We start from the raw sequence: 21475 nt of genomic DNA on the forward strand, positions 1-21475 counted from the left end.
GCATGTGCCTCTCGGACACCTAGATGGAGGTGCCATCACTGCTTCTGTAGCAGCAGCAACAAGCTTTGTGCTCCCTTTAGCATAGAAGGGTGCTTATAAGCTTGGTATTGGGCTACATCATGGTTCTGGACATTGAAGTTGTTTTCTGTTTCCCCTGCAGTTTGAAGAAGGCGAGGAGGGAGAAGAGGAGGTAAGGAAGAAGTTGTATGCAGTGTTCTCACCGCAGCCTTTTGTGGTTTTGACTTCTTTGCTTGAATTTAGGAGGTCAAAAGGCCTTGCTCTGGTTTGGGTTGCCATTTTGAAACCATTTGTTTTGTTTTTGGTGCCCATAGATTTTGACCTTGTAGTTGCTTATAAAAATGTATCTTAGCTGGGTGGTGGTGGCACATGCCTTTAATCCTAGCACTCGGGAGGCAGAGGCAAGAGGATTTTTGTGAGTTCAAGGACAGCCAGAGAAACCTTGTCTTTGGGAGGGTGGGGGTCCTTAGTCACCATTTAATAAGCAATATTTAAATTTTCAGAAATGTTTCTGAATTATCTGTGAAAACAAAAAGATATGCAGAGTAGTTGTTAGTGACTGGCCTGAAAGCAGGTCTCTGCTGTGATTTGCTTGTGGAAAGTAAAAACCACAGGAAACTGAGCCTCTGGATCAGACTATTTAGCTAAATCTGTCGAGGTCCCCCCCCCCTTCATTTTTAAAGAAATTTTCTAAGATTTAAAGAAAAAATGCTCATGTGTCTGCACATATATGTGCACTTGAGTGCTGGGTCCTGATGAGTGCAGAAGGCATTAGATCTCCTGAAGCAAAAGTTCGCAGTGGTTGTGAGCATAGGAACTGAATTCAGTCTCTACAAGGGCAGTTTGTGCTTTTACCACTGAGTGTGTCTCTAGCCCTGATTTCTTTTGTTAGAATTAGCTTGAGTTAGTTATATAGAATAAGCTGTGTGTCACTTTTTACTTGTCCAGTGATGCCTTTGGTTGCATCCCTAGTCAGCACCCTTTACTTTTTGTTCCTTTTAATACAGGAATTGGAAGTTGATGAGGAGGGAGAAGAGGAGGACGATGCTGATGTTAACCCCAAGGTTAGTTATTTGGGGACTTCCTGAGCCTACCAGTACTACACAGTGGGACTTTTGAAGCTGTGCCCATTTTGAGGCAGTGATGCTAGGAATCCATATGTCCAAAAAAATCTGCAGTTGAGCAAAGATACCTCATGTGCCTGAAGCATTCATTGGGTGTCGGATTCAACTAGGTGTTGATCAGCTAGCTCTGTAGACTTGAGCATGCACCTGTGGCTTCCAGCTCTTCCTTAGAGGAATGCTATAGCAAGAAGCACCCATGTTTGTCTGTAGAGGACCTGGCGGGGGTTGTGTGCTGTAATAAAGAGAACATTAGATTGTGGTCAGAACTTCATATTTAAATCTGCTGAGAAGATTCAGAAAAAGTGTCCTAGGCATCTGTATGTGTACATGCACATGCCTTGTGATTAAGAACAGAACAGGAAGATTGGCCAAGAAAACATAAAGAAAAAATGGACAAGCTACTCTACCAATCTTATCTGTTGTTTGGGATTTTTCTCTGTGGCCTCAGGAGACTCTTGTTAGGGGGCTGTGGGCACTAGATGACAGGATGCCCTGAGTTGCTCTAGCACAGCTATACTGTCTTGTGTTTTGACAGTGTGTGGGGTCTGTTGGAATGTACCCCTGCCTGGTGTCCCTGTGCTCTGCGTCTCTGACTGACTAGTGTCTGTCTGTTGTCCTTGTTTTCCCTGCGTGGAGTGTATGCTAAAAGCTGCCATTGCAATGACTTGGTGCTGTGGCTGCTGTGCTGCAGGGAATGCATGCACACACTGTGAAGTTCCAGAGGGAAAAAAAGAGAGATGGGCTGCTGCCACAGTCATGAATGCTACCCTCTAAGGATCACCCTTGGGTCCCAGAGACTGTACTGGTGAGCCTGGGGAGGGGGGCCCTTTCATGCCCTGTGGGCACTGAATGACACAGTCACAGTGCAGTTGGCAGGGACCAGGGCAGCTTGTCACGTGCACACTTGATCTTGGTGCACCTTGGCCTCTGTGCTGTGCTTGTCTCACTTAGCCTCCGGTGTGTCCCTCTCCTCCCTTTTCTTTTTCCTGTTGTTTCCCTTCTGTCTCCTCACGTCCCTGTTTTTGAAGAGATCCTCTCACCTAGGTGATCATGTGATTAGTGGAAAGCCCTTTGGACACCTGGCCTCTTGTATTGTCTGGGTATGGAGAACCAAAAAAAAGCTGTGGAGGCAATGGGGCACAGCGGCGAGCTGTTGTCGCAGGCAGTCCAAGGGCTGGTTCTGCTGTCCTTGGGTCAAGATGTTGTTCTGTGGCGTCATTTGCACCTTCTACAGTGAAGGGTTACTGGAATCTGCACACAAAAATTGCACAGACAGTGTTGTCTGGGAGTTGTTTGTTGTAAGAGGGAATGAGGTTCTGATCTTGGGAAGGAATGCAGCTCTGCTGTGCTAAAGCTGCTCCTACCCCTACCGGAAGCCCTTTGTATCATGAGAATGTGGCTGTTGCCTCCTGTATAATTTTGTGCTTTTCATTTCTTTCATGCTGACAGTTCCTTTCAATTTTTTTCCCCATTTAGGTGTAATTTTTGTGTTAATCATTCATGCATTTCTAGGTAAGGTGGAATCTGTTCATACCTAACTTCTTCCAAACTGCTGTCTGTACTTGATTCATTGCATTGCTTTGATTTTTGGGACACAGAAAGGTGCAGTCCATCACAGTGTGCAGGAGCTGGGGTTCCTCCAGGTAAAATCAGCAGAACAGTGAGGCTGAGCTCCTGTTTTCAGGGCCTGGTGGTTTTTGTTAACTAGGCAATGAGCTGTACTTTGAGGGGAGGGCATTGTTACTCGTGACAGAACAAGAGGCTCTGGGGGTCAGCAACTGGCAGGATGGCACACAGCCCTGATAGGGGAGGTACCTGTTGGCTGCGTTGTAACAGGCTCAGACACCCTTTGGCTGTAGTTAGCCTGGGTTTGTGTAGGTCTGTTGGGTTTTACACTGTACCAGACATTATTCAAACGAGTGAACAGATCAGATCAGATTGACGGAGTCCCTGCCAGTGTGGGGACTATAAAGTCCCACCTCAAGATTGGTTGGAGGATGACAGAGCTAGTTGTGGACATGGTGTGAGGCATCTTTTCTTCCTTGTGTAGTCTGGAGAGCGTCCCTCATCCTTAGACAACTAGCAGGGAGGAGAGACCCTTGCCAGTGCAAGGCCTTCCCTGTGGGGTGCTCACAGACAGCTTTGCACATGTATGCTGTGGTAGGAGAAGGAAGGCCAGGAAGAGTGGGAGGCAGCACAAGAACTCAGCAGTCCCATCCCATGGGTGGTAGGCTCCTGCCTTTTGTTGTGAAGACAACAGTTTATAGGGAATTGTCCAGAATGATAGCATAGTCCTACAGAGCCTCGGCCTGTTGTCCTTGGTGGGCTTACTCTAGAGCCTTCTTCACTCCAGCAGTTAGGTGCAGTTGACTCCCTGTTAAAGGTCCCCTGTTTATCAAGGCCATAGGAGCAGCAGACCATAAGTACTGGCTCCCCTCCCTTGAGAGGCAGGCTAGCATTGAGTGGCCAAATTGTCATTAAGATTTGTGATGTGGTGCCGGGCGGTGGTGGCGCACGCCTTTAATCCCAGCACTCGGCAGGCAGAGCCAGGCGGATCTCTGTGAGTTCGAGGCCAGCCTGGGCTACCAAGTGAGTTCCAGGAAAGGCGCAAAGCTACACAGAGAAACCCTGTCTCGAAAAACAAAAAAACAAACAAACAAAAAAACCACAAACAAACCTTTGGGCTGGAGAGATAGCTCAGAGGTTAAGAGCACTGACTGCTCTTCTAGAGGTCCTGAGTTCAATTCCCAGCAACCACATGGTGGCTCACAACCATCTGTAATGAGATCTGGCGCCCTCTTCTGTATATATAATAAATAAATAAATCTTTAAAAAAAAAAAAAAGATTTGTGATGTGGCAGATGTTACAGTTCATTTGCATTTTAGTTTCTGACTATGTCACAGGCCGAAGCCAGTAAGTGTCCCATTTGCAAAATCCCCTCCAAAAGCTTGTTACCCCCCAGAGCACCAGTGGACAGACACCGCTGTCTACTGCCTGGCAGGGCTGGGTTCTGGAGCTCTAGTTAGTGTCCCTGTGTAAGCCTGCTGCCTCTCTGCCTTGGCTTGCCGACAGCCTCCTCTGCTCCTTAGTAAGGACCGTGCTCCCTAGTAGCTTCATCACCTGCATTGCTGGGCTCTGTGTTTTGGATTTTGCATCCTCAGTTTGGTTTATAAAAATGTTAGGTTCTTGTGGTCAAAAATGCCACTTGATTTAAGTAACATAGTGATAAAGTGCAGGATGCCTGTTCTGAGGCAGTGGTGGGGAGGCACCCACTCCTTGCCTGCTGGTTTTCCACCTGCAATGCCTCTTCTTCCATTTGCCTTTATTTCCCTCTGTGGTGGGAGTGGACCCCAGCCCATGGAGCTCACACCCCTTCCCATGTGTGCATCGTTTGCCTTCCTCTCTACTGTCCCTGCTGTACTTGCCTGGGACACCCTGCTTCCCTGATGCTCTCCAGGTCAGTGGGTCAGTGACCTTGGGCACTGGGTTGACTGCCTCTAGATCTAGCCTTGGCTGTCTTCTGGTAGTTCTTGCTTGATTCGCATCTGTATTGGGCTTTTCTAGAAAACTAATTGATAGAATGTGGTTTACAGTCTGTGATCCAACTATTTCAACAATGGAAGGTTAAAAAATCTGATCCCTTCTTCGGTCCACAGGCTGGATGTCTCAGCTGATCTTGTGTATATGTCAGAATCCCAAAGAAATTTTCCCTAATGCCAGTGAAGGAATAGATTTGCTAGAGTGAGGGTGAGCAGACAAAGAGCAAAAGCTTTCTTTTCCATGTCCTTTATATAAGTGTGGCCTAGATTTAAGATGGGTCTTCCCACCTCAAATGATCCAGTCAAGGAAAATCCCTCACAGGAGTGCCCAGCAGCTTGGGTTTGAGTTCATTCCAGATGTAGTGAAGTTGACAATTGAGAATAGCATAGCATCTCTGGGCTTGGGTTCCTTGTTGACTTACAAGGCCCCTGAGACACAGGTAGGGATGGGAGCCCCAACCTGGAGGGCTCAGTATTATCCCTGTGTTCTTCTATCAGTTAGTTCAGAGGCTAAGAGATGGCTCAACTGTTAAGAGCACTGGGTGCTCTTGCAGAGGACCTGGGTTCAATTCCCAGCACCCACACAGTAGCTTATAACCATCTGTGATTCCAATTATAGGGAATCTAGTGCCTACCCTGATAAAGACAGATAGACACACACATAAATTATTTTTTTTAACTGAGAAAAGAGTAGAAGTCATACCAGGCCAAGGTTCTCCCTTGCATGTTTTGGCACTGTGTGTATATTTTTGCCCATGAAATGTGATGTCTCAAGGTGGACTGCGGAGAGAGGAGGTCTCATCTTACACCATAGATACTTCCGGTGTTACCTTAAATGTTCACACAATGCAGGCTTTTCTTATTAGCTCCCCATAGCCATGCCAAGTAATAGTCAGAATTGCTTTTAATAAATTTATGTTATTGAGGCTGGAAAGATGGCTCAGCAGTTATGAGCACAGGCTGCTCTTCCAGAGGTTCAGTTTCCAGTATCCACATGGCAGCTCATAATGTTCTATAACTCTATAGACTTCTGACTTCTGCTGGCACTAGGAACGTACATGGTACACAGGCAAAACACCCATGCACATCATAAAATAAGAGTAACGGAGCATAGTTGTGCATGTCTTTAATCTTAGCACTCAACAGACATAGGCAGGGGAGTTCAAAGCTATGCTGGTCTACATAGTGAGTTCTAGAACAGCCAGGACTACATAGTGAGACCCTGTCTCAAAAACAAAAAAGTAATTTTTTTTTTTAAAGCACTTAAGAGACTGAGGCAGGCAGATCTTTGTGAGTTTGATGGCAGCCAGGGCTAAGTACATAGTCCTGGTCTAAAAATATTTGATTTTTGATGGGATGCTGAGGATAAGCCCAGGACCTCAGTCATGCCAGACAAATGCTCCACCACTGGGCTGCATCACTAGCTCTTCTTACTTGGAGACATGGTGAGTCTCAGTATGTGGATCAGGCTGGCCTCGAGCATGGCATTTCCCTGCCTTATCCTGGAATTATAGGCTTTTATCACCGTGCTCCACAGTCACAGTGGCTATTAGTTGTAGCTCCCAGGGATTCTGGGTAGCAGATGAGTTGAATACATATCTTAGCTCTGAGGTAGCAGTGAGATCCTCGTCTGTTGTTCAGGCTTTCAGTGGCCTCCATACAAAGCTTCCCTGGATCCTGAACGTTATTTAATGGCACCAGATTTGTGTGTTAGGTTAGATTGAAGTCGCCTTGCTCCTCAGACAGGCATGATCTGGACTCCTGCTTTGTGAGACTGATGGACGTGACTCTTCATAGGAGCTGGCCCCTAGCCATTTGCTTCTGCACCCTGAGCTACTGGAGTTGAATCTGTTATGTGTTCTGCTCTGTCAGTGGAGAGAACTAGCTTACTGGGAAGGACAGCCTTCCCTGCATGAATATCCAAGGACAGAGCTGGCCTTGGGAGAGGAGGTGGCTGGCAGAGGCAGGGTGGTCTGTACCAGCAGCAAAGCCTCTTGTGGTGTGGTTTATTTCTGTGGCCCCCAGCAGATCTTTGCCTAGCACATTCTGAGTTAGACTTTGTATTAGAACAGAAGAGCAAACTCCTAGGACTTTCCCTGGGGAGCTGGCTTGTTTCCATGTCAGCTCTTAAAGTCTGTTTGCAGGAGCCATCTTTTTGGTAAGAAGGAATGAGCTCCTTGAATCTTGGTTCTTGTGGGATGGGGAGACTTGTTGAGTGATACTGATTTTATTCTCTTAAATCCTGTATTCTCCTTGCAGAAAGAACCCAGCCAGCCAGCGGAGTGCAAGCAGCAGTGAGAAGCAGCGACCCTGAGGGGCCGCCTTGTGGACGGCTGTCAGGACCCCAGGCCGCAGGCAGGGGCCCTAGTCCCTGCCAAAGCAGAATTTTGTTGACAGTGCTGTGACATCTAACCATTTCCAAGTGCATGATCCCTCTCCCCTTTCCCTTCTTACTTTGCTTAACTTGTACAGTGGAGACTGGGCTGCCGTTCAGAATAGATTTAGTTGTAGCACCTGTGGCCTTGGTGCCTGAAGACCACGTAGGGTAGGCTGGGGTTGTGCCTGGGATTGGCAGAGCCTGGTGACCTGTGCACGCGGCCCTCCCCTACTGAAGAGGCCCCGTGGTTTCCAGCTACTGAACTTGGTGGGAAGCTGCTCCAGCTGCTGTACCCTAGTCATCTCCCAAGCACTGTAGAGGAGGCTGTGCTCGCCTTAGAGCTTTTCTTTTCTCCCCCCCCCCCCCCCTTGAGTTTTGGTTTCAGGGCTGCGTGGGTTGTGGCACACACCTCTGAGGCCAGAGCTGTCTGGTTCACCCTTGTACTTATTTATTCACTTGTGCTTGGGGGGGCTTTGAACTTCACTGTCCTCCTCCTCTCACTTATGAGACCATGTTGCTGACTTGACCGGGAGGATGTGATATCAAGTGGAATGAGTGAGGTCTATGGAGGAAACCCCGCTGCCTCCTGCCGCTAGCTGCTCTGTGCCATGCAGACCACGTGTTATTGTCGCCTCTGGAGGGTGCCAGGCTGTAGCCGGGGGCCAAAGCCCTCCCTCACTAGGGATTGCTGGCCTGTAGAGCAGAGCTTCAGCTTGCACTGTGCACACCAGGGCCACACCTGGGTTTGGTGACCAGTTGGTGGTTGGTGTGTGTATGGCATTTCTGAGTGTGTGGTTGTGGTCTTTGGCAGCCAGGACAGCCATGTCCACAGTGACCAGCCATATAGAGCGTGCTCAGCCTTACCCGATAACACATTTGTAACTGAATACGGTGTTTTCGATTTGTACAGAATAGTTAGAATATTCTATTAAAGTTGTGAAACACGAAGTGAGTACTGTTTTCCTGACCACCCACCTACCCCTTGACTGCCCACAACTAGCTACACCCTGACGGAACTGAATGGCTACAGATTTCACACTTGGCTGATGGGGCTGTGAGAGCTCATTCTTAGAAGGGAGCTGTTTGATTGTGGAACCAGCCTGGGGCCCTGGGAGTATTTTGCTACTGTGGGAAAAGCTTAAGGAATGACCAAGGGTGAGGGGTCTTGAGAGATGGCTTTGCAGAGCACTGGCTTCTCTTCCAGAGGAACATAGTTCAATTCACAGAACCCATGTTGTGGCTAACAACCTTCTGTAACTCCAATTCCAGGGACTCGATGCCCTTTTCTAGCTTTTGCACTACATGCACACAGATCTACATGTCCATACACATTCATACAGTAAGATGAAACTTTTTTGTGTGTGTAGGGGGGTGCTTTTCAAGACAGGGTTTCTCTCTGTAGCCCTGGCTGGCCTGGAAACTCAGAGATCTACCTGCCTCTGCCTCCCCAGTACTAGGATTAAAGGCATGTGCTGCCATTGTCCAACTAAGATAAAACTTTTAAGATAAAACTTTTAAGAAAACAACTGAATCTGGGGCTGTGCCTTATGGATCAGGATCCAGAAGAGATGTACCTCAAAGAGGATTGTGTGATGCTTTTATTTATTTTTAAGTTTAGTGTGGAGGGTGGCTATGAGATAATGTTGCTGTAGACCTGGCTTATGGTAGCCTTTTCTGACTGAGCCTAATGGGCGAAGAGCTTATCCCAGGAATGCCTACTTTACGTGCTCAATTAGTTACAGAAGTAGCTTATAACAGGTTATGGTGGCACACTTTGGAGGCAGAAGCAGGCAGATATTGTGAGTTCAAGGCCAACCTGGTCTACAAAGGGAGTTCAGGTTAGCCAGGGCTGTTATACAGAAACCCTGTCTTGAAAAAAAAAGTGACTTAGTCTCCCTACAAGTCCAGTGTCCCTGGCCTGCCTGCATGAATGCCCTGTCCTTTGCCACTTCAAAGCCACAGAAGAAGGCAATAGGAGAATCAGGCTTGGAGGTGGACATACATTAGATGCTGTGACCGTGGTGCACCCTTTCTTCATCCTGTGCCATTCTCCAAGGAATCTGTCTCATCTGTGATGACAGTCCTGCATGCTGCCCCTTACTCCCAGCCTAGGGTGAGGGGAGTCACTGAGCAAAGGCCACAATCTCCACCTGAGCCATTTAAATTCACTTATAAACCTGCATCTCACACACCATTAAAAGATAAGGTAACTACACAAAATGATGTGCTTGGGTAATTTCTAGGTGTGTTAGCCTGGCAGTCCAGCTGGTGTCACAGCTGCACATAAGGGTTGCTCCTAATTTACCATCCATGGGCAATAGGCCTCAAGGAAGGAGTGCTGGCGAGGGTCAACTGACAGTGTTTGCAGACTTTGCACCGGGCTCCTCTACTCAAATGAGAGGTGAGTGCCCTTGGCAGGCGTCCAACAGATCAGAAGTACAGAGGTGCCCAGTGTTTTGGCAGTTCTCAGGTGAGCCATAATAGTGCCACCCTTGGTGTGAGAGAACACGGCAGGAAGACAGCTTGGTTGGGGGGTGGGTGACCCAGAATAGAGGGGTTTTTTTCCTCAAGATAGGGTTTCTCTGTGTAACAGTCCTGGCGGCCCTGGAACTTGATTTGTGGGCCAGGCTGGCCTCGAACTCAGAGATCCACCTACCTCTGCCTCCCAAGTGCTGTGATTAAAGTCATGCTCCACCACCACCCAGCAAGGTAGGATTCTTTTACTTTCTGGACATGGAAGTGTTCGGGGACCCACCCACTTGGGACTGGGTAATGGAGCTGGGCCACCTGTGGTCAGAGGTTCCATGCTGTTACCTGCCCTCTGGGGTCACAGGATGTGCAACATCGACCCTCAGCGTTCAGCCCAAATCCCTGACTGACCATTGCTAGGTGCTCAGACCCCAAGAAACTTGTCATCACTGAAGTATTCCAAATGAGGCATCTAAGCCTCTGGCCAAGGGATAGCTTCCTCCTGCACAGTCTCAACTCCATTTATGCTGCTGGGGTCAGGGGCAGAGCCAGGACCCTGACATCTCTTCTGCCAGCTGCCGGATCAGCAGCTGCATCTGCGTGGTTCACTTGGCCATGGAAGGGTGGATGGCATCCAGCCACAGATGGCCGCTGAGATCCACGCTAAAGGATCTTGTTGCCTGGCTGGTCTTACTAACCCACTGAAATGTCTAGCCCCAGCACCTCCCTGGGTGGAGCTGGATGGTGCTACCCTGCCAGGGTTTACACTTGCCTCTGGTGGTGAGGATTAGGTGAGAATGTCATGGGGAGCTAGCTCTGGCCTCCCCAGTTAGGTCAATCTGCTACCACTGTCCCCAAATTGTTTGGCTATTGAGTCCTGGCTCAGGGCTGAGCTCCTAGTGGGTGCCCCCTCCAGTTCCAGCCTGCTGAGGAGACCTTGGCCTGCAGAAGGGCCAGGCTTCCTACAGGTTCCTACACAATGTGAATGAGGATCTTGGCCCAGGCCTTCCTCTGCAGACAGAACCTACACATTCTTCCACCCTAGACTGGCCCTGACCCCACCCACCAGCTGGTACTAGCCTGGCAAGTGTCCCAGAACCATAGGGTTCATCTGACCTGCTTTCCAATGTACGTAGAATCATTTTTCAAACATGTACCTTGAAGTACCGACAGGAAGTCACTGCTCAGGGCACAGGCCACTAACCTAGGGACAGTTCTTGGTCACCAATGGCTGAAGAATGAGGCCTGGGGACACCTGCCAAGTCCAAGTCACCTTCATATGCCTGGGTGGAGCTTCTGTGCCAGCCAATTGCCTGGCCATGCTGATTCATCTCCCACAGGTGGAGACCGGATGTTGTTGTCCATGACAACCCAGTATGTATTGCACAGGGCAGATCACACACTCCGGTGCCTCAACATCTCCAGTGTCAGCTAACTCACTTCCCAGGGCCCCAGTGTCTCAAACTCTGCCCCTGCCCACTCCAGCCTTTCCAGTCCAGCACTGGAGGACAGACAGCTGCTGCCTTCAGCAGGTAGCATCAGGAAGCCTGAGGATTCCTTTGAGTCTCAACCTGCTCAAGTTCTGACTAGACTGGCACCCCCAAACCTCATGTTCATCTGGGGAGTAGAGAGCAGGTGGCTTCTGTGGCTATTACATACTGAGACTTGAACAAGCCCCACCCCACTGGCCAACCATTCCCAGCTCTGTTGTGGTGTAGGGGAGGGGTCTGGTCCCTGGGCATCACCTCCATGGGTGAAGCCCGAGATAGTAAGGAGCTTGAGCTCTCTAGCCAGGCCCATTCTGTGTAAGATGGGATACAGGACAGGTGCTCTCAAGCTGGCCCCCAGGTATGCAGAGGTGGCAAGAGGGTCTTTGCATATGGAGTCAGGTAAGAGGATGACCCTGAGTCAGCAGGTGGGCCTTTCCGCTGGCCTTTGCTGAGGCCCAGTGGCCTGCTGTGCTGACTGCCTTCAGCTGCCTCCCCAGGCACATCTCAGGACGGAGGCAACCATGAGCTTGATGCCAGAGATATCGTACACCTCCAAAACAGCAGCCCTGGAAAACACTGCTGGCTACTTCATCTGTGCGTGCCCCTGGGGGTGGTCACCCAGACTGCCCTTAGACCTACTGGTCACATGACTCCCCAGTGTGCAAGCGTAAAACACACACAGTCCCACAAATATGGCAGGGGTTTGCTCCCTGCAGATTTCAGAGGATCTTTCCTTCTGCTCCCAGCCCTAAGGACCCCCAGTGTCCTTAGCTTGTGGCCCTGTCACTGATGCCTGCCCTCAGTCTTCACCTGGTCTCTTCCTCTCCATGTATCTTAGAGGACACCAGGGATGACATTTCCAGCCACCTGGCAAACATCTCTAGCCAATGAGGTCAGGTTCAGGTTCTGGAGATTAGGAAGTGGACATGCCTTTGGGGACCACCACTCAGCCAGGGAACACCCCATAAATATCAGGTGAGGGGAGGATAGGAGTGCCCACAGAGACCCCAGTTTGGGAACATTTGAATAGTTCAAGTGAGATGTTGTCTGCCGTGATAGCGACGGCCCCAGATCCCTCTCAGTTCCGTTTCCATAGTGAGTTCATAGTGGCTCCTTCAGCTCTTTGACCGGAGCCCCGAGGAGGGCAGAACTCATTAGACTCTGCCTCCCTCTTCTGTCAGGCCCATGGGTCCCCTCAGCTCCCCAGACCTGGCCAGCATGGGCGCATCTTACCAGCCCTCAGACACCATGTCCACCTGTGAACTCCGAGAACAGCAAGTCTGTTCCACCCTGCTGGTGTGGTTCAGCACATCAAGGAGCTGAGTTTTGCTCTTGCAAACCATTGCACCTGGCCCATACTTTTGGCTAAGGACTGTCTCAGATGAGCTTTTGACTGTCTTCAGAATCATCTTCTGAATGCCCCTGGCTGGTTCTGGCAGACATCTCCATGTGCTACATTGCAGGGCTGATGACCTCTGGTCTACAGAGCGAGTCCCAGGACAGCTGAGGCTACCCAAAGAAACCCTGTCTTGGAGGAAAAAAGAAAAAAGAAAAGAAAGGATACTGTAGGTGGCAGCACTGGCCTGCGTTACCAGTACCTGCAGCTTCACATTCCAGCAAATGGGATCCAGGGACAGAGAGGACAGCAAAGACCTGAAACCTAGTAGGGCATGTAGACCAGCCTCTGCCCCCTGCTTCTTTCTTTGCTTAGACTAGCTGGGGAGAAGAGGGATCCAGGGCTGCCCTAACTCATAGGTCCTAGACTAGGGGCTATGTGGGCCCCACAGGTGGCATCAGATGCTTCCTCCAACCTCCTGCTGTGCACCCAAGGACTGCACTTGATGAGAGGCAAGCCTTAGACACCCTAGCAATCCTTGAAGAGGCAAGGGGAGAATCTTGCCATCCCCAGGCCTCGGTGAGTTCACAGCCCGCAGAAAGAGGGTGGCATTTAGTCCCTGGCACTCCAACAGGATCCGTGACACAGTTTCCTCATAGGCTGGCGGCTTCACTGAGCTGGTTGGGCAAGTGCCTATCGGCTGGCCTCGTCACCACCAGGAGATGACCTCATTGGGTGAGTTTCAAAGAGGTGCCTCGTTCCTCCCTCCCGGCTGAGCCAGAACCTCACACAGCCCAGCTCCAGTGCCATAAGGGCCAGGCAGCTGGACAGGACAGAAAGTGTTCAGGCCAGAAGTTTGGGGACACATAACCCACTCTGGCCTGCCTGGGTGGGCAGATCCTTTGGCTCAAGTTGTGCCAATCCAGATACTGCCCCAATAAATATTAGTAAACCTGGCCAGGCGTGACGCTGACTGACGTGGGAAGCTCAGCCTCCTACGCTGCTCCCCTCCCCACCACCTTGTCTGAGAAGTCCTAACCCAGCCCCTTCCCCGCACCAAGTTAAGGGGCTGTTTCTTGATTCCAGGCACTGGGATGCAATAGAGCCAGGCTTCTATTTTTAAAATCACTTATTTGTTTATTGATTGATTGATTTGTGTGTGTATGTGTGTGTGTACATGTGGAAATCACAGGACAATTGTGGGAATCAGTCTTCTCCTTTTACCACGTGAGTCCTGGGAATCTGCAGGTTGTCGGGTTTGATGGCAAGTCCTTTGACTTTTTTAGCCATCTCACCACCTCCCTCCCCACTTTTAAGAACATACTCTTTCTAGGCATGATGGCGCACACCTTAAATCTCAGCAACCAGACGCAGAGGCAGGCAGATCTCTATGAGTTCAAGGCAAGCCTAGCCTAATAGCCAGTTCCAGGCCAGTCAGGGCTACACAGTGGGACCCTGTTTCAAAAATAAACAATAGGGGGCAGGAGAGATGGCTCAGTGGTTAAGTGTAGCTAGCTAGAGTTTTCCTGCCTGGCCCACAGTCAGGACAAATCTCTCTAACCCGCCAGTCCCGCAGCAGCTCAGACCCGACCAAGTAAACACAGAGACTTATATTGCTTAGAGACTGTATGGCCGTGGCAGGCTTCTTGCTAACTGTTCTTATATCTTAAATTAATCCATTTCTATAAATCTATACCTTGCCATGTGGCTCGTGGCTTACCGGCATCTTCACATGCTGTTTGTCATCATGGTGGCTGGCAGTGTCTCTCACTCAGCCTTCCACTTCCCAGCTTTATTCTCCTCCTTGTCCTGCCTATACTTCCTGCCTGGCCACTGGCCAATCAGTGATTTATTTACTAACCAATCAGAGCAATACATTTGCCATACAGAACATCCCACAGCAGTTAAGAGTACTGGTTATTCTTCTAGAGGACCCAGGTTCTATTCCCAGTACCCATATGGTGGATCACAGTTTCAGGGGATCTGGCATCCTCTTCTGGCCTCTGCGGGTACTGCATGCATGTGGCACACAGACATACATGCAGGCTAAGCACCTGTACACATAAAATAAAAATAAGGAAAAGGGGTTGGGGATTTAGCTCAGTGGTAGAGTGCTTGCCTAGCAAGCGCAAGGTCCTGGGTTTGGTCCTCAGCTCCAAAAAAAAAAAAAAAAAAGGAAAAAATAAGATTTAATTGTATTTCTGTGTATGTATATTCATGTGAATGGATGCTATGTGTAAGATTTAATCGTATTTCTGTGTATGTATGTATATTCATGTGAATGGATGCTATGTGTATGCAGTACCTATGGAGGCCTGAAGAGGACATCTGATTCCCCAGGCATTACAAGCAGTTGTAAGCAGCCTGCTACGGGTGCTGAGAACCAAACCCCTGGGTTCTCTGAATAGCTGCCAGCGTTCTTAACTGCTGAGCCGTCTCTTCCTCCTTTAACTAGACTTTTTGTGTATGACTCCTGTGGACTGCTAGGGGACACTAGTTGAGTCACATCAGCTCTCTGAGTGCCTCTCCCCACCCCCACTTGCCACCTTGTAGTGTAATCGTAATGGGAAGGAGAGGACACCAGCTTGAGCATGGAGCAGGACCACACTTGACTCTCCTTGGGTGTGAGCTGACCTAGAGCTCAGGTGGAACATCCCACCCAGGGGCACAGCCCAGTCCACACCCAGGCTCATCATTACAGGAAACTGGTACCTGGTCTTGGCACTAGGGTTGCTCTGGGCTGTCAGGAGCCCGAGTGATGTAATGCAGTTGGTAGAATGCTTGTGCAGCATGCCCGAGACATTGGGTTCAATCTGAAGTACTGCGTAAGAACAGGGGTGATGCTGTGCACTGTAATCCTAGCACTTGACCAGTGGAAGAAGGCTGGAGGCTCAGTTGAAGGTTATGCTTCCTGAGTTCAAGGCCAACCTGGGCTACATGAGACCCTGTTTTTAAAAAAGGGTGGCAGGGTCTGAGGTATATCTCAATAGAAGGTAGCGCTCTTGCCTGGCCCACAAAGCCAATGGTCTGATGTCCAGCACCACATAGTCAATTAACTAATTAATTGAATTAATTTTAAAGGTTCCTTAAAAATATTTATTTTGATTCTATGTGGTACGAGTGCTTGCATATGCATCTGTGCACCACATTTATGCAGTACCTGAAGAGGCCAGAAGAGGGTGCCAGATCCCCTAGAACAGGAGTTAAAAATGGTTGGGAGCTGCCACGTAGATATTAGGAACCAAACCTGGCTCCTCTGCAAAAGCAAACTGTGCACTTAACCCTGACCCATCTCTCCAGCCCTTAATTTTAAAAAAATGTTCAAAAAGAAATTATATAAAAGGGGCTGAGGGGGGCTGCAAGACAGCTTCGCAAGTAAGAGCAGCTGCTATGCATGTCTGATGACCTGAGTTTGGTCCCCAGAACCTGTGGTGGAAAGAGAGAACAAACTCCTGAAACTTGCCCCTTTACCTCCATGTGCTGTGGCACAGGCACACCTGTGCACACACGCGGACAATTATAGATGAAGAAACAATTAGAAGAGGGTGCTGGGGACTGGAGCTCAGCTAGCAGAGCACTTGCCTAGCATGATCAAAGCCCCAGGTTTGATCTGCTCTGTATAAAACCAGGAGTGGTCCGGAACACCAGTAATACCAACCAGCACTTGACAAGTGGAGGCAGGGGGATCAAAGGTTTAGGCTTGTCCTCTGCTACACAAGTTCAAAGCCTTGTTTTGTCATGAACTGCATGAGACCCTGTCTCAACATACAGCAAGACAGCCTGGGGTCCCAGGCCTCTCACTTGGGCTCTTGAGTCAGAGCTTGCTTCCCCCTGATGCCTGCCCCAACAACCTGAGAAACAGAAACAGGCACCTCAGTCCTCTTACTCAGGGGACTCAGATGGCCTCTGGGGGTTGGGGACGGAACCTTCTTAGCAGTATAACCCTGACATAACTCTGCTCTTTCTGAGTACCTGTGTTGGGCAGGTATTCCCTAGGATGTCACTAAGAAAGTCTGTATCTTCCCAAGAGCACAGCCCAAGGTACCAACTCAGTTCTCATTGACTTGGCCATGCTAGAGCACAGGATGTCTATCAGCTGTTGGGTGACCAGCCAAGGGCTGTCTGTTGACAGAGGGTCTAACGTTGTTGGTCAGCTCTACTCATCTGGATACCAGTTCACCAGAAGCTGTCACACTCCACACCCAGTCTTGACTTTGTCTGAGGGGCCTGGACGGTTTGGACAGGAAGCCCTCGAGAGAATGCCAGACACAGGGTTTTCTGTGTCCTGTGCTAAGCCTCCCAGTTCCCTTCCCCACTTCTTTCTCCATGGCAGGACCCTGTCCACTAGGTCATCCCTAACTTCCAGAGAACAGCAGGGCTTCTGGGTAAAGAGAGTTGTTGGGTGGCTGGATTCCAGCCTCGATCATCTGCCCCTGACCTGGTCTTTAAGTGTGCAACTCTCCTCCCCTGCCCTGGGGCTGTGCAGGCCCTCGGTCCCTTGCACTTCTTTCTTCTCCAGTGACACGGGTTAGAATATTCTGTTTGGATCTCTGGGATGGTGGTGGAAGCTGGGCACACAGTGCCTAGTACTTGGGTAGCAAAAGGCCCTCCATGTTCTTTGGGGGACCCTTCCAAGGTCCCCATAAGTGCCAGATCCCTGCCCCTATTCTCACACTACCATCTACCAGCAGTGCTTCTGCCGAGAAGGGGCTCACTCCCTCCTGCCTCCCCAGCACTCAGTCTGGCAGCGAGCAGCATGCAGAACAGAGTGTGATGGGAATGGGGATCCAGGGCAGCTGTTAGTTCCTTTCCTAACTTCCACTTTCTAGAGTGGCCTCTTTCGTGGCTGCTGCTGCTTCACCTCCTGGAAGCACAAGCAGAGGCAGCGCAGGCCACCACGTGGCTAAGCAGCCTGGAGAAGGAACACCAGGGAGAGCAGTCCCCCTCTGGGAGTTCTTTCAGCCTGACGGCTAGTCAGCTGGGATTCCTTCAGTGTGGACTCACTACCTATCTTATCCAAGGGTCCCAAGAGCACCCTCCCATCCACCTTCTGGATTACTCTTATCTGAGCAGGCAGGGCTGGCTGACTGCCTACCTGTTTCTGTATTGTTGTTCTTCTTCCACAGGTATGCTGGACCCTCCTGTTCTTCCACACGCCCCTGAGGGCCCTGGGCAGAGCTTGTAAAGCTCGTTTTTCCTCAGGGACCTTGAAGGGCAGGGTTCTGTGTGCGCTGGGGAAAGGGGCTTGTGGAACCCACAGTGAGAGTCGGTGGGTGGCTCCAGGGTTTCTTTGTCATTTTTCAATTTAAAAAGATTTTTTCTTTTTCTTTTTTTTTTTTTCTTTTCTGGAGCTGAGGACCGAACCCAGGGCCTTGTGCTTGCTAGGCAAGAGCTCTACCACTGAGCTAAATCCCCAACCCCTCAATTTAAAAAGATTTTTATTTTACACTACTTTGATCTCTCTCTGTGTGCACATTCGTGCACAAAAGTCACAGGGCAATTTGAGGGACTCCGGTTCTCTTCTTCCACCATATTGATACCGGGGATTAAACTCAAACCATCAAGGTTGAGAGCAACTGTCTCTAGCCACTGAACCATCTTTTCAGCCCTCTCTTTTTGTTTTTATATTAATATTTTAACTTTTTGTTGTTGTTGTTGTTGTTTGAGACAAGGTTTCTCTGTGTAGCTCTCTGGCTGACTCTGTAGACCAGGCTGGCCTCGAACTCACAGAGATCCATCTACCTCTGCTTCCCTGAGTACTGGGACTAAAGGTGTGCACCACCACCGCTCAGTTTATATTTAAAATTTTTTAAATTTCGTTCATTTTATGTGTTCGAGTGTATTGCCTACACATACGCATGTGCACGATGCAGGTCAGAAGAGGACATCCCATGGGGTTGTGGATGTCAGCCACCCTGTGGATGTTGGGAACCCAACCCAGGTCCTCTGGAAAAGCACCAAGCATTCTTAACCCCTGAGCCCACTGGGCCACTACCAAATTTCTTTTTATTTTTAAGATTTATTTTTATTTTAATGTATATGTTTTTGTGTGTTGGGGGTGGGGGCAGGAGAGGGCAACATGTTTCCCTGGAGCTGGGTGGACGGTCGTGAGCCACCCACTTGGAAGCAGGAACCAAACTTAGATCCTCTAAAAGAGCAGCAAGCACTCTTAACTGCTGAGCCATCTCTTCCGGCCCCTTATTTTGTTGGTTTTTTTTTTTTTTTTGTTTGTTTGTTTGTTTGTTTTTGCTATGCGGCTCTGGGTAGTCTTGATCTCACTATAAAACTCAGACTGGCCTAGATTGGCCGTTCTTGCCTCAGCCTCCTCATTGCGGGATATACCTGCCTCCGAATCACACCAGGTCACGGAACTGGACTTTTAGGCTGGCTGTCAGTCTTAATTTTAGTTGTTTAAATGGAGGGGCCTGCGTTTTCGCTGGGAGCCAGCCGGCCTAGACGCAGGTCGTCTAGTTCTCCAACAGCCAGGGGTTTTTCCTTGCACACCCCCCCTCCCTATCCCATCCCAGCACCTCTGCCTCCCATCCCATACCTGTGGGGGACTCTCTGGGGTCCCTCGTCCAGCTCCTCCCCCCATCCCTGGGAATCTTGGAGGAGCAGCGTCCGCTTCCTGCTGCTATTAACCCTTTAAAAGCAGATGATAAATAAAACCGTGCACTGAAAGGCGAGATGACTCAGCCGCCCCCGCCACCCCTGTCCCCACATTCTCCAAGCTAGCTTTGTTAGCCACCCCTCTAAACTTCCTGCAAGTCAGGGTTGTAGGGTCGCAGCCCGAGGTGTCTGTTGCTCAGGTTGGGGCACACAAGGGCCCCAGAAAGGAGGCAGGCCTCTCTGTTCACATGGCTGAGCATTGCGGGGTGCTGTTCCCCACTTCTCCCTTCCGCACTGCCTAACCTAAAACCTAATAAAGGTCATTGTCCCATTTTACAGAAGGGAAAAGAAACTCAGAGAACTCCTTCGAGGCACAACTCCGGGGAGCAATATGAGTAATAAAGCCCGTTGGGGCAGGGCCACTTCCCAAGACGATCTAGTGGGTGGCCTTTGGATGTGCGCCCAAGCTGGGAGGAGACGGCTGCCGGGGCTAGGAGAGATCCCGTGGGTCCGTGACTGTCGTGAACCAGGAGCTCTGGATCTCTCAGTGAGTGGGATTCTGGGCACTGTGGTCCCGTCTAGGGGTCGGGGGTGCTCCCTAGGTCTTTCCCGCCTGTGAGTTGCGAGCAGGGGCCGCGGCCGCGCATTCCTAGGCAGGCCGGGCCGGCACCCGGGAGGGGAGGGGAGGGGACCGCGAGTCACTCCAACAGGCAGCTGGGACGTTGGGGCTGGAGGGAAAGCTCTGGGGCCCGTCAGAGAGGCGCCGAGCAGCCCCCCCCACCCCCCACCCCCTTCAGCCTCCGATAAGCTGCAGCCCCAGGCAGTGGGTAAGGGGCAGCCAGGAGCGGTAGGTGGGGGGCAGCCCAGGGAGCTTGGGTAGGAGAGTGCCCAGCTGCGGGGCGTGGCTGGGACGTGGGGCGGAGTCCTTATAAGGCCCATGCCGCGGCGGGCCGGCCGCAGAGCGAGCGCGTTTGATACATCCATCCTTTCCCAATGGCTTCGAAACTCACGACGACCCCCGGCGAGATTCTTCGCGAGGGGCAGCTGGAGAAGCGAAGCGACAGCCTGTTGCAGCTCTGGAAGAAGAAGCGCGGCGTGCTCACCGACGACTGCCTGCGCCTCTTCTCCCGGAGCAGCGAGCGAGCTAAGGAGCTGCGCTTCCACTCCATCCTCAAGGTGGACTGCGTGGAGCACACCCGCAAGCATGTGTACTTCACCATCGTCACCATTGACTATAAGGAGATCGACTTCCGCTGCACCGAAGAGAGCTGCTGGAACGCGTTTATCACCCTGGCGTTGATCGAGTACCAGAACCGTCGGGCGTTGGAAGGCTTCCGCCGCCACCGTCTTCTTCCCATCGCGTCTGAAGAGCAGGAGGAGTCCGAAGAGCAGCGCTCCCCGAGTCCGTGGTGAACGCCGCCTTCGTCCGCACTGGTGAGTACAGGGTATGGGGGTGTGTAGATGGGGGTCATGCCGCCCACTGGGGGAAAACTTCGGTTCCAAAAGCTACGGGAGAGGGTACGGGGAGCCTAGCTCTTTGGAGACGCTTTGGAGAGGGGACCTGGGACGCAAGGCGGGAATCTCTCGCCCCTCTTGGAGGCTTATAGGCTGCACCCCGACCTGCTCTAGGACAGCTCCTGACTCAGTCCTCTTCCCACAGAGACCAGTCGAGCCGGGAACCAGCCCACGCGGCCGCGTCAAACAGGATCCCAGGAGCCCAGGAGATGCCCCGGGCGACGCGGCTACTGCTCTTCGCCGAAGATTTTCCCCGTGCTTGCTGAGCCTCGCCCCGCTGTGCGGGTGCGCTAACTTATTGGACTGTATTTATCTTGATGGTCTTCAACTGTCAACCCACCGTTCCGTTTTAATATTTTTTTATACAGTATTTTCATTCCAAATAAACATTGCCATTTATCTTTTTTAACTTGCGTGGTCCGTGTAGTTCCTGCTGGGGTATGTGCGTGGAAGGGCGGGAGTGAAAGGGTCTCCCATCCAATGTCATTCCCTCTCGGCGTCCCAGGAACCATTCAAACTGCCTTTGAATGAATTGTCACCTGCCAGTGGGGTTCACAGCCTCTGCAGGTCAGGAAGTACTCTGGGTGTGGCTTGGCTACCTTTTGCTCCCGGGTGTGGCTTGGGAAGGATAGGACTGGCGGCCATGCTTGCTCAGAGTTCACTCACTAACCGGCACCTCCTGGACACCTGAGCAGTTGCTCTGTCCGCTGAGGTGGCTGCCTCCATTGTCCCCTCCCACCCGTATACCATCTGTCCGGATGGTTGACTGTTTGCTCCTCCACAACCCCCATCACTGGGCCACAGAGGCTTGACAGTCCGGCTACCAGCCCTCCTGTCCAGTGTCTAGCAACAGGGCTAGCGCACGCACTGTGTGTGTCTTTTGTCGCAAATGGGAGGCAGGCCTGGCTGTCTCCGGTGATGGAGCAGCAGGGCCCAGAGCTGTGGCGTTGGTATGATGCCTGGGAGCGCATCAGACACCTGTCCTAATTCTACCCCA

At 50.8% G+C, this 21475-nt stretch overlaps 2 protein-coding genes across 4 annotated transcripts in view; both read left to right on the forward strand.

The window, feature by feature from the left end:
• The window catches only part of Nap1l4 (nucleosome assembly protein 1 like 4), a 36471-nt gene extending 28464 nt beyond the window's left edge, over positions 1–8007 (forward strand). For 2 of the 3 annotated variants that reach the window (XM_059264138.1, XM_059264147.1), the window contains exons 13-15: positions 161–190; positions 1026–1082; positions 6942–8007. In XM_059264138.1, the coding sequence (XP_059120121.1) occupies positions 161–190; positions 1026–1082; positions 6942–6980 (126 nt within the window). In that variant the 3' untranslated portion in view covers positions 6981–8007. Of the gene's footprint in view, positions 1–160; positions 191–1025; positions 1083–2618; positions 2655–6941 lie in introns of all 3 variants that reach the window. The other variant, XM_059264157.1, reaches the window with a different exon arrangement.
• An 11949-nt stretch (positions 8008–19956) lies between these two features.
• On the forward strand, positions 19957–20814 carry Phlda2 (pleckstrin homology like domain family A member 2). The gene is made up of 2 exons (XM_059249585.1): positions 19957–20397; positions 20624–20814. The coding sequence occupies exon 1, from the start codon at positions 19957–19959 to the stop codon at positions 20374–20376; it is 420 nt and encodes a 139-aa protein (XP_059105568.1). The 3' UTR covers positions 20377–20397; positions 20624–20814.
• The last annotated feature ends 661 nt before the right edge of the window (positions 20815–21475 follow it).

The sequence above is a fragment of the Peromyscus eremicus genome, chromosome 1 (genome assembly GCF_949786415.1).
Source record: "Peromyscus eremicus chromosome 1, PerEre_H2_v1, whole genome shotgun sequence".
Classification (NCBI taxonomy): domain Eukaryota; kingdom Metazoa; phylum Chordata; class Mammalia; order Rodentia; family Cricetidae; genus Peromyscus; species Peromyscus eremicus.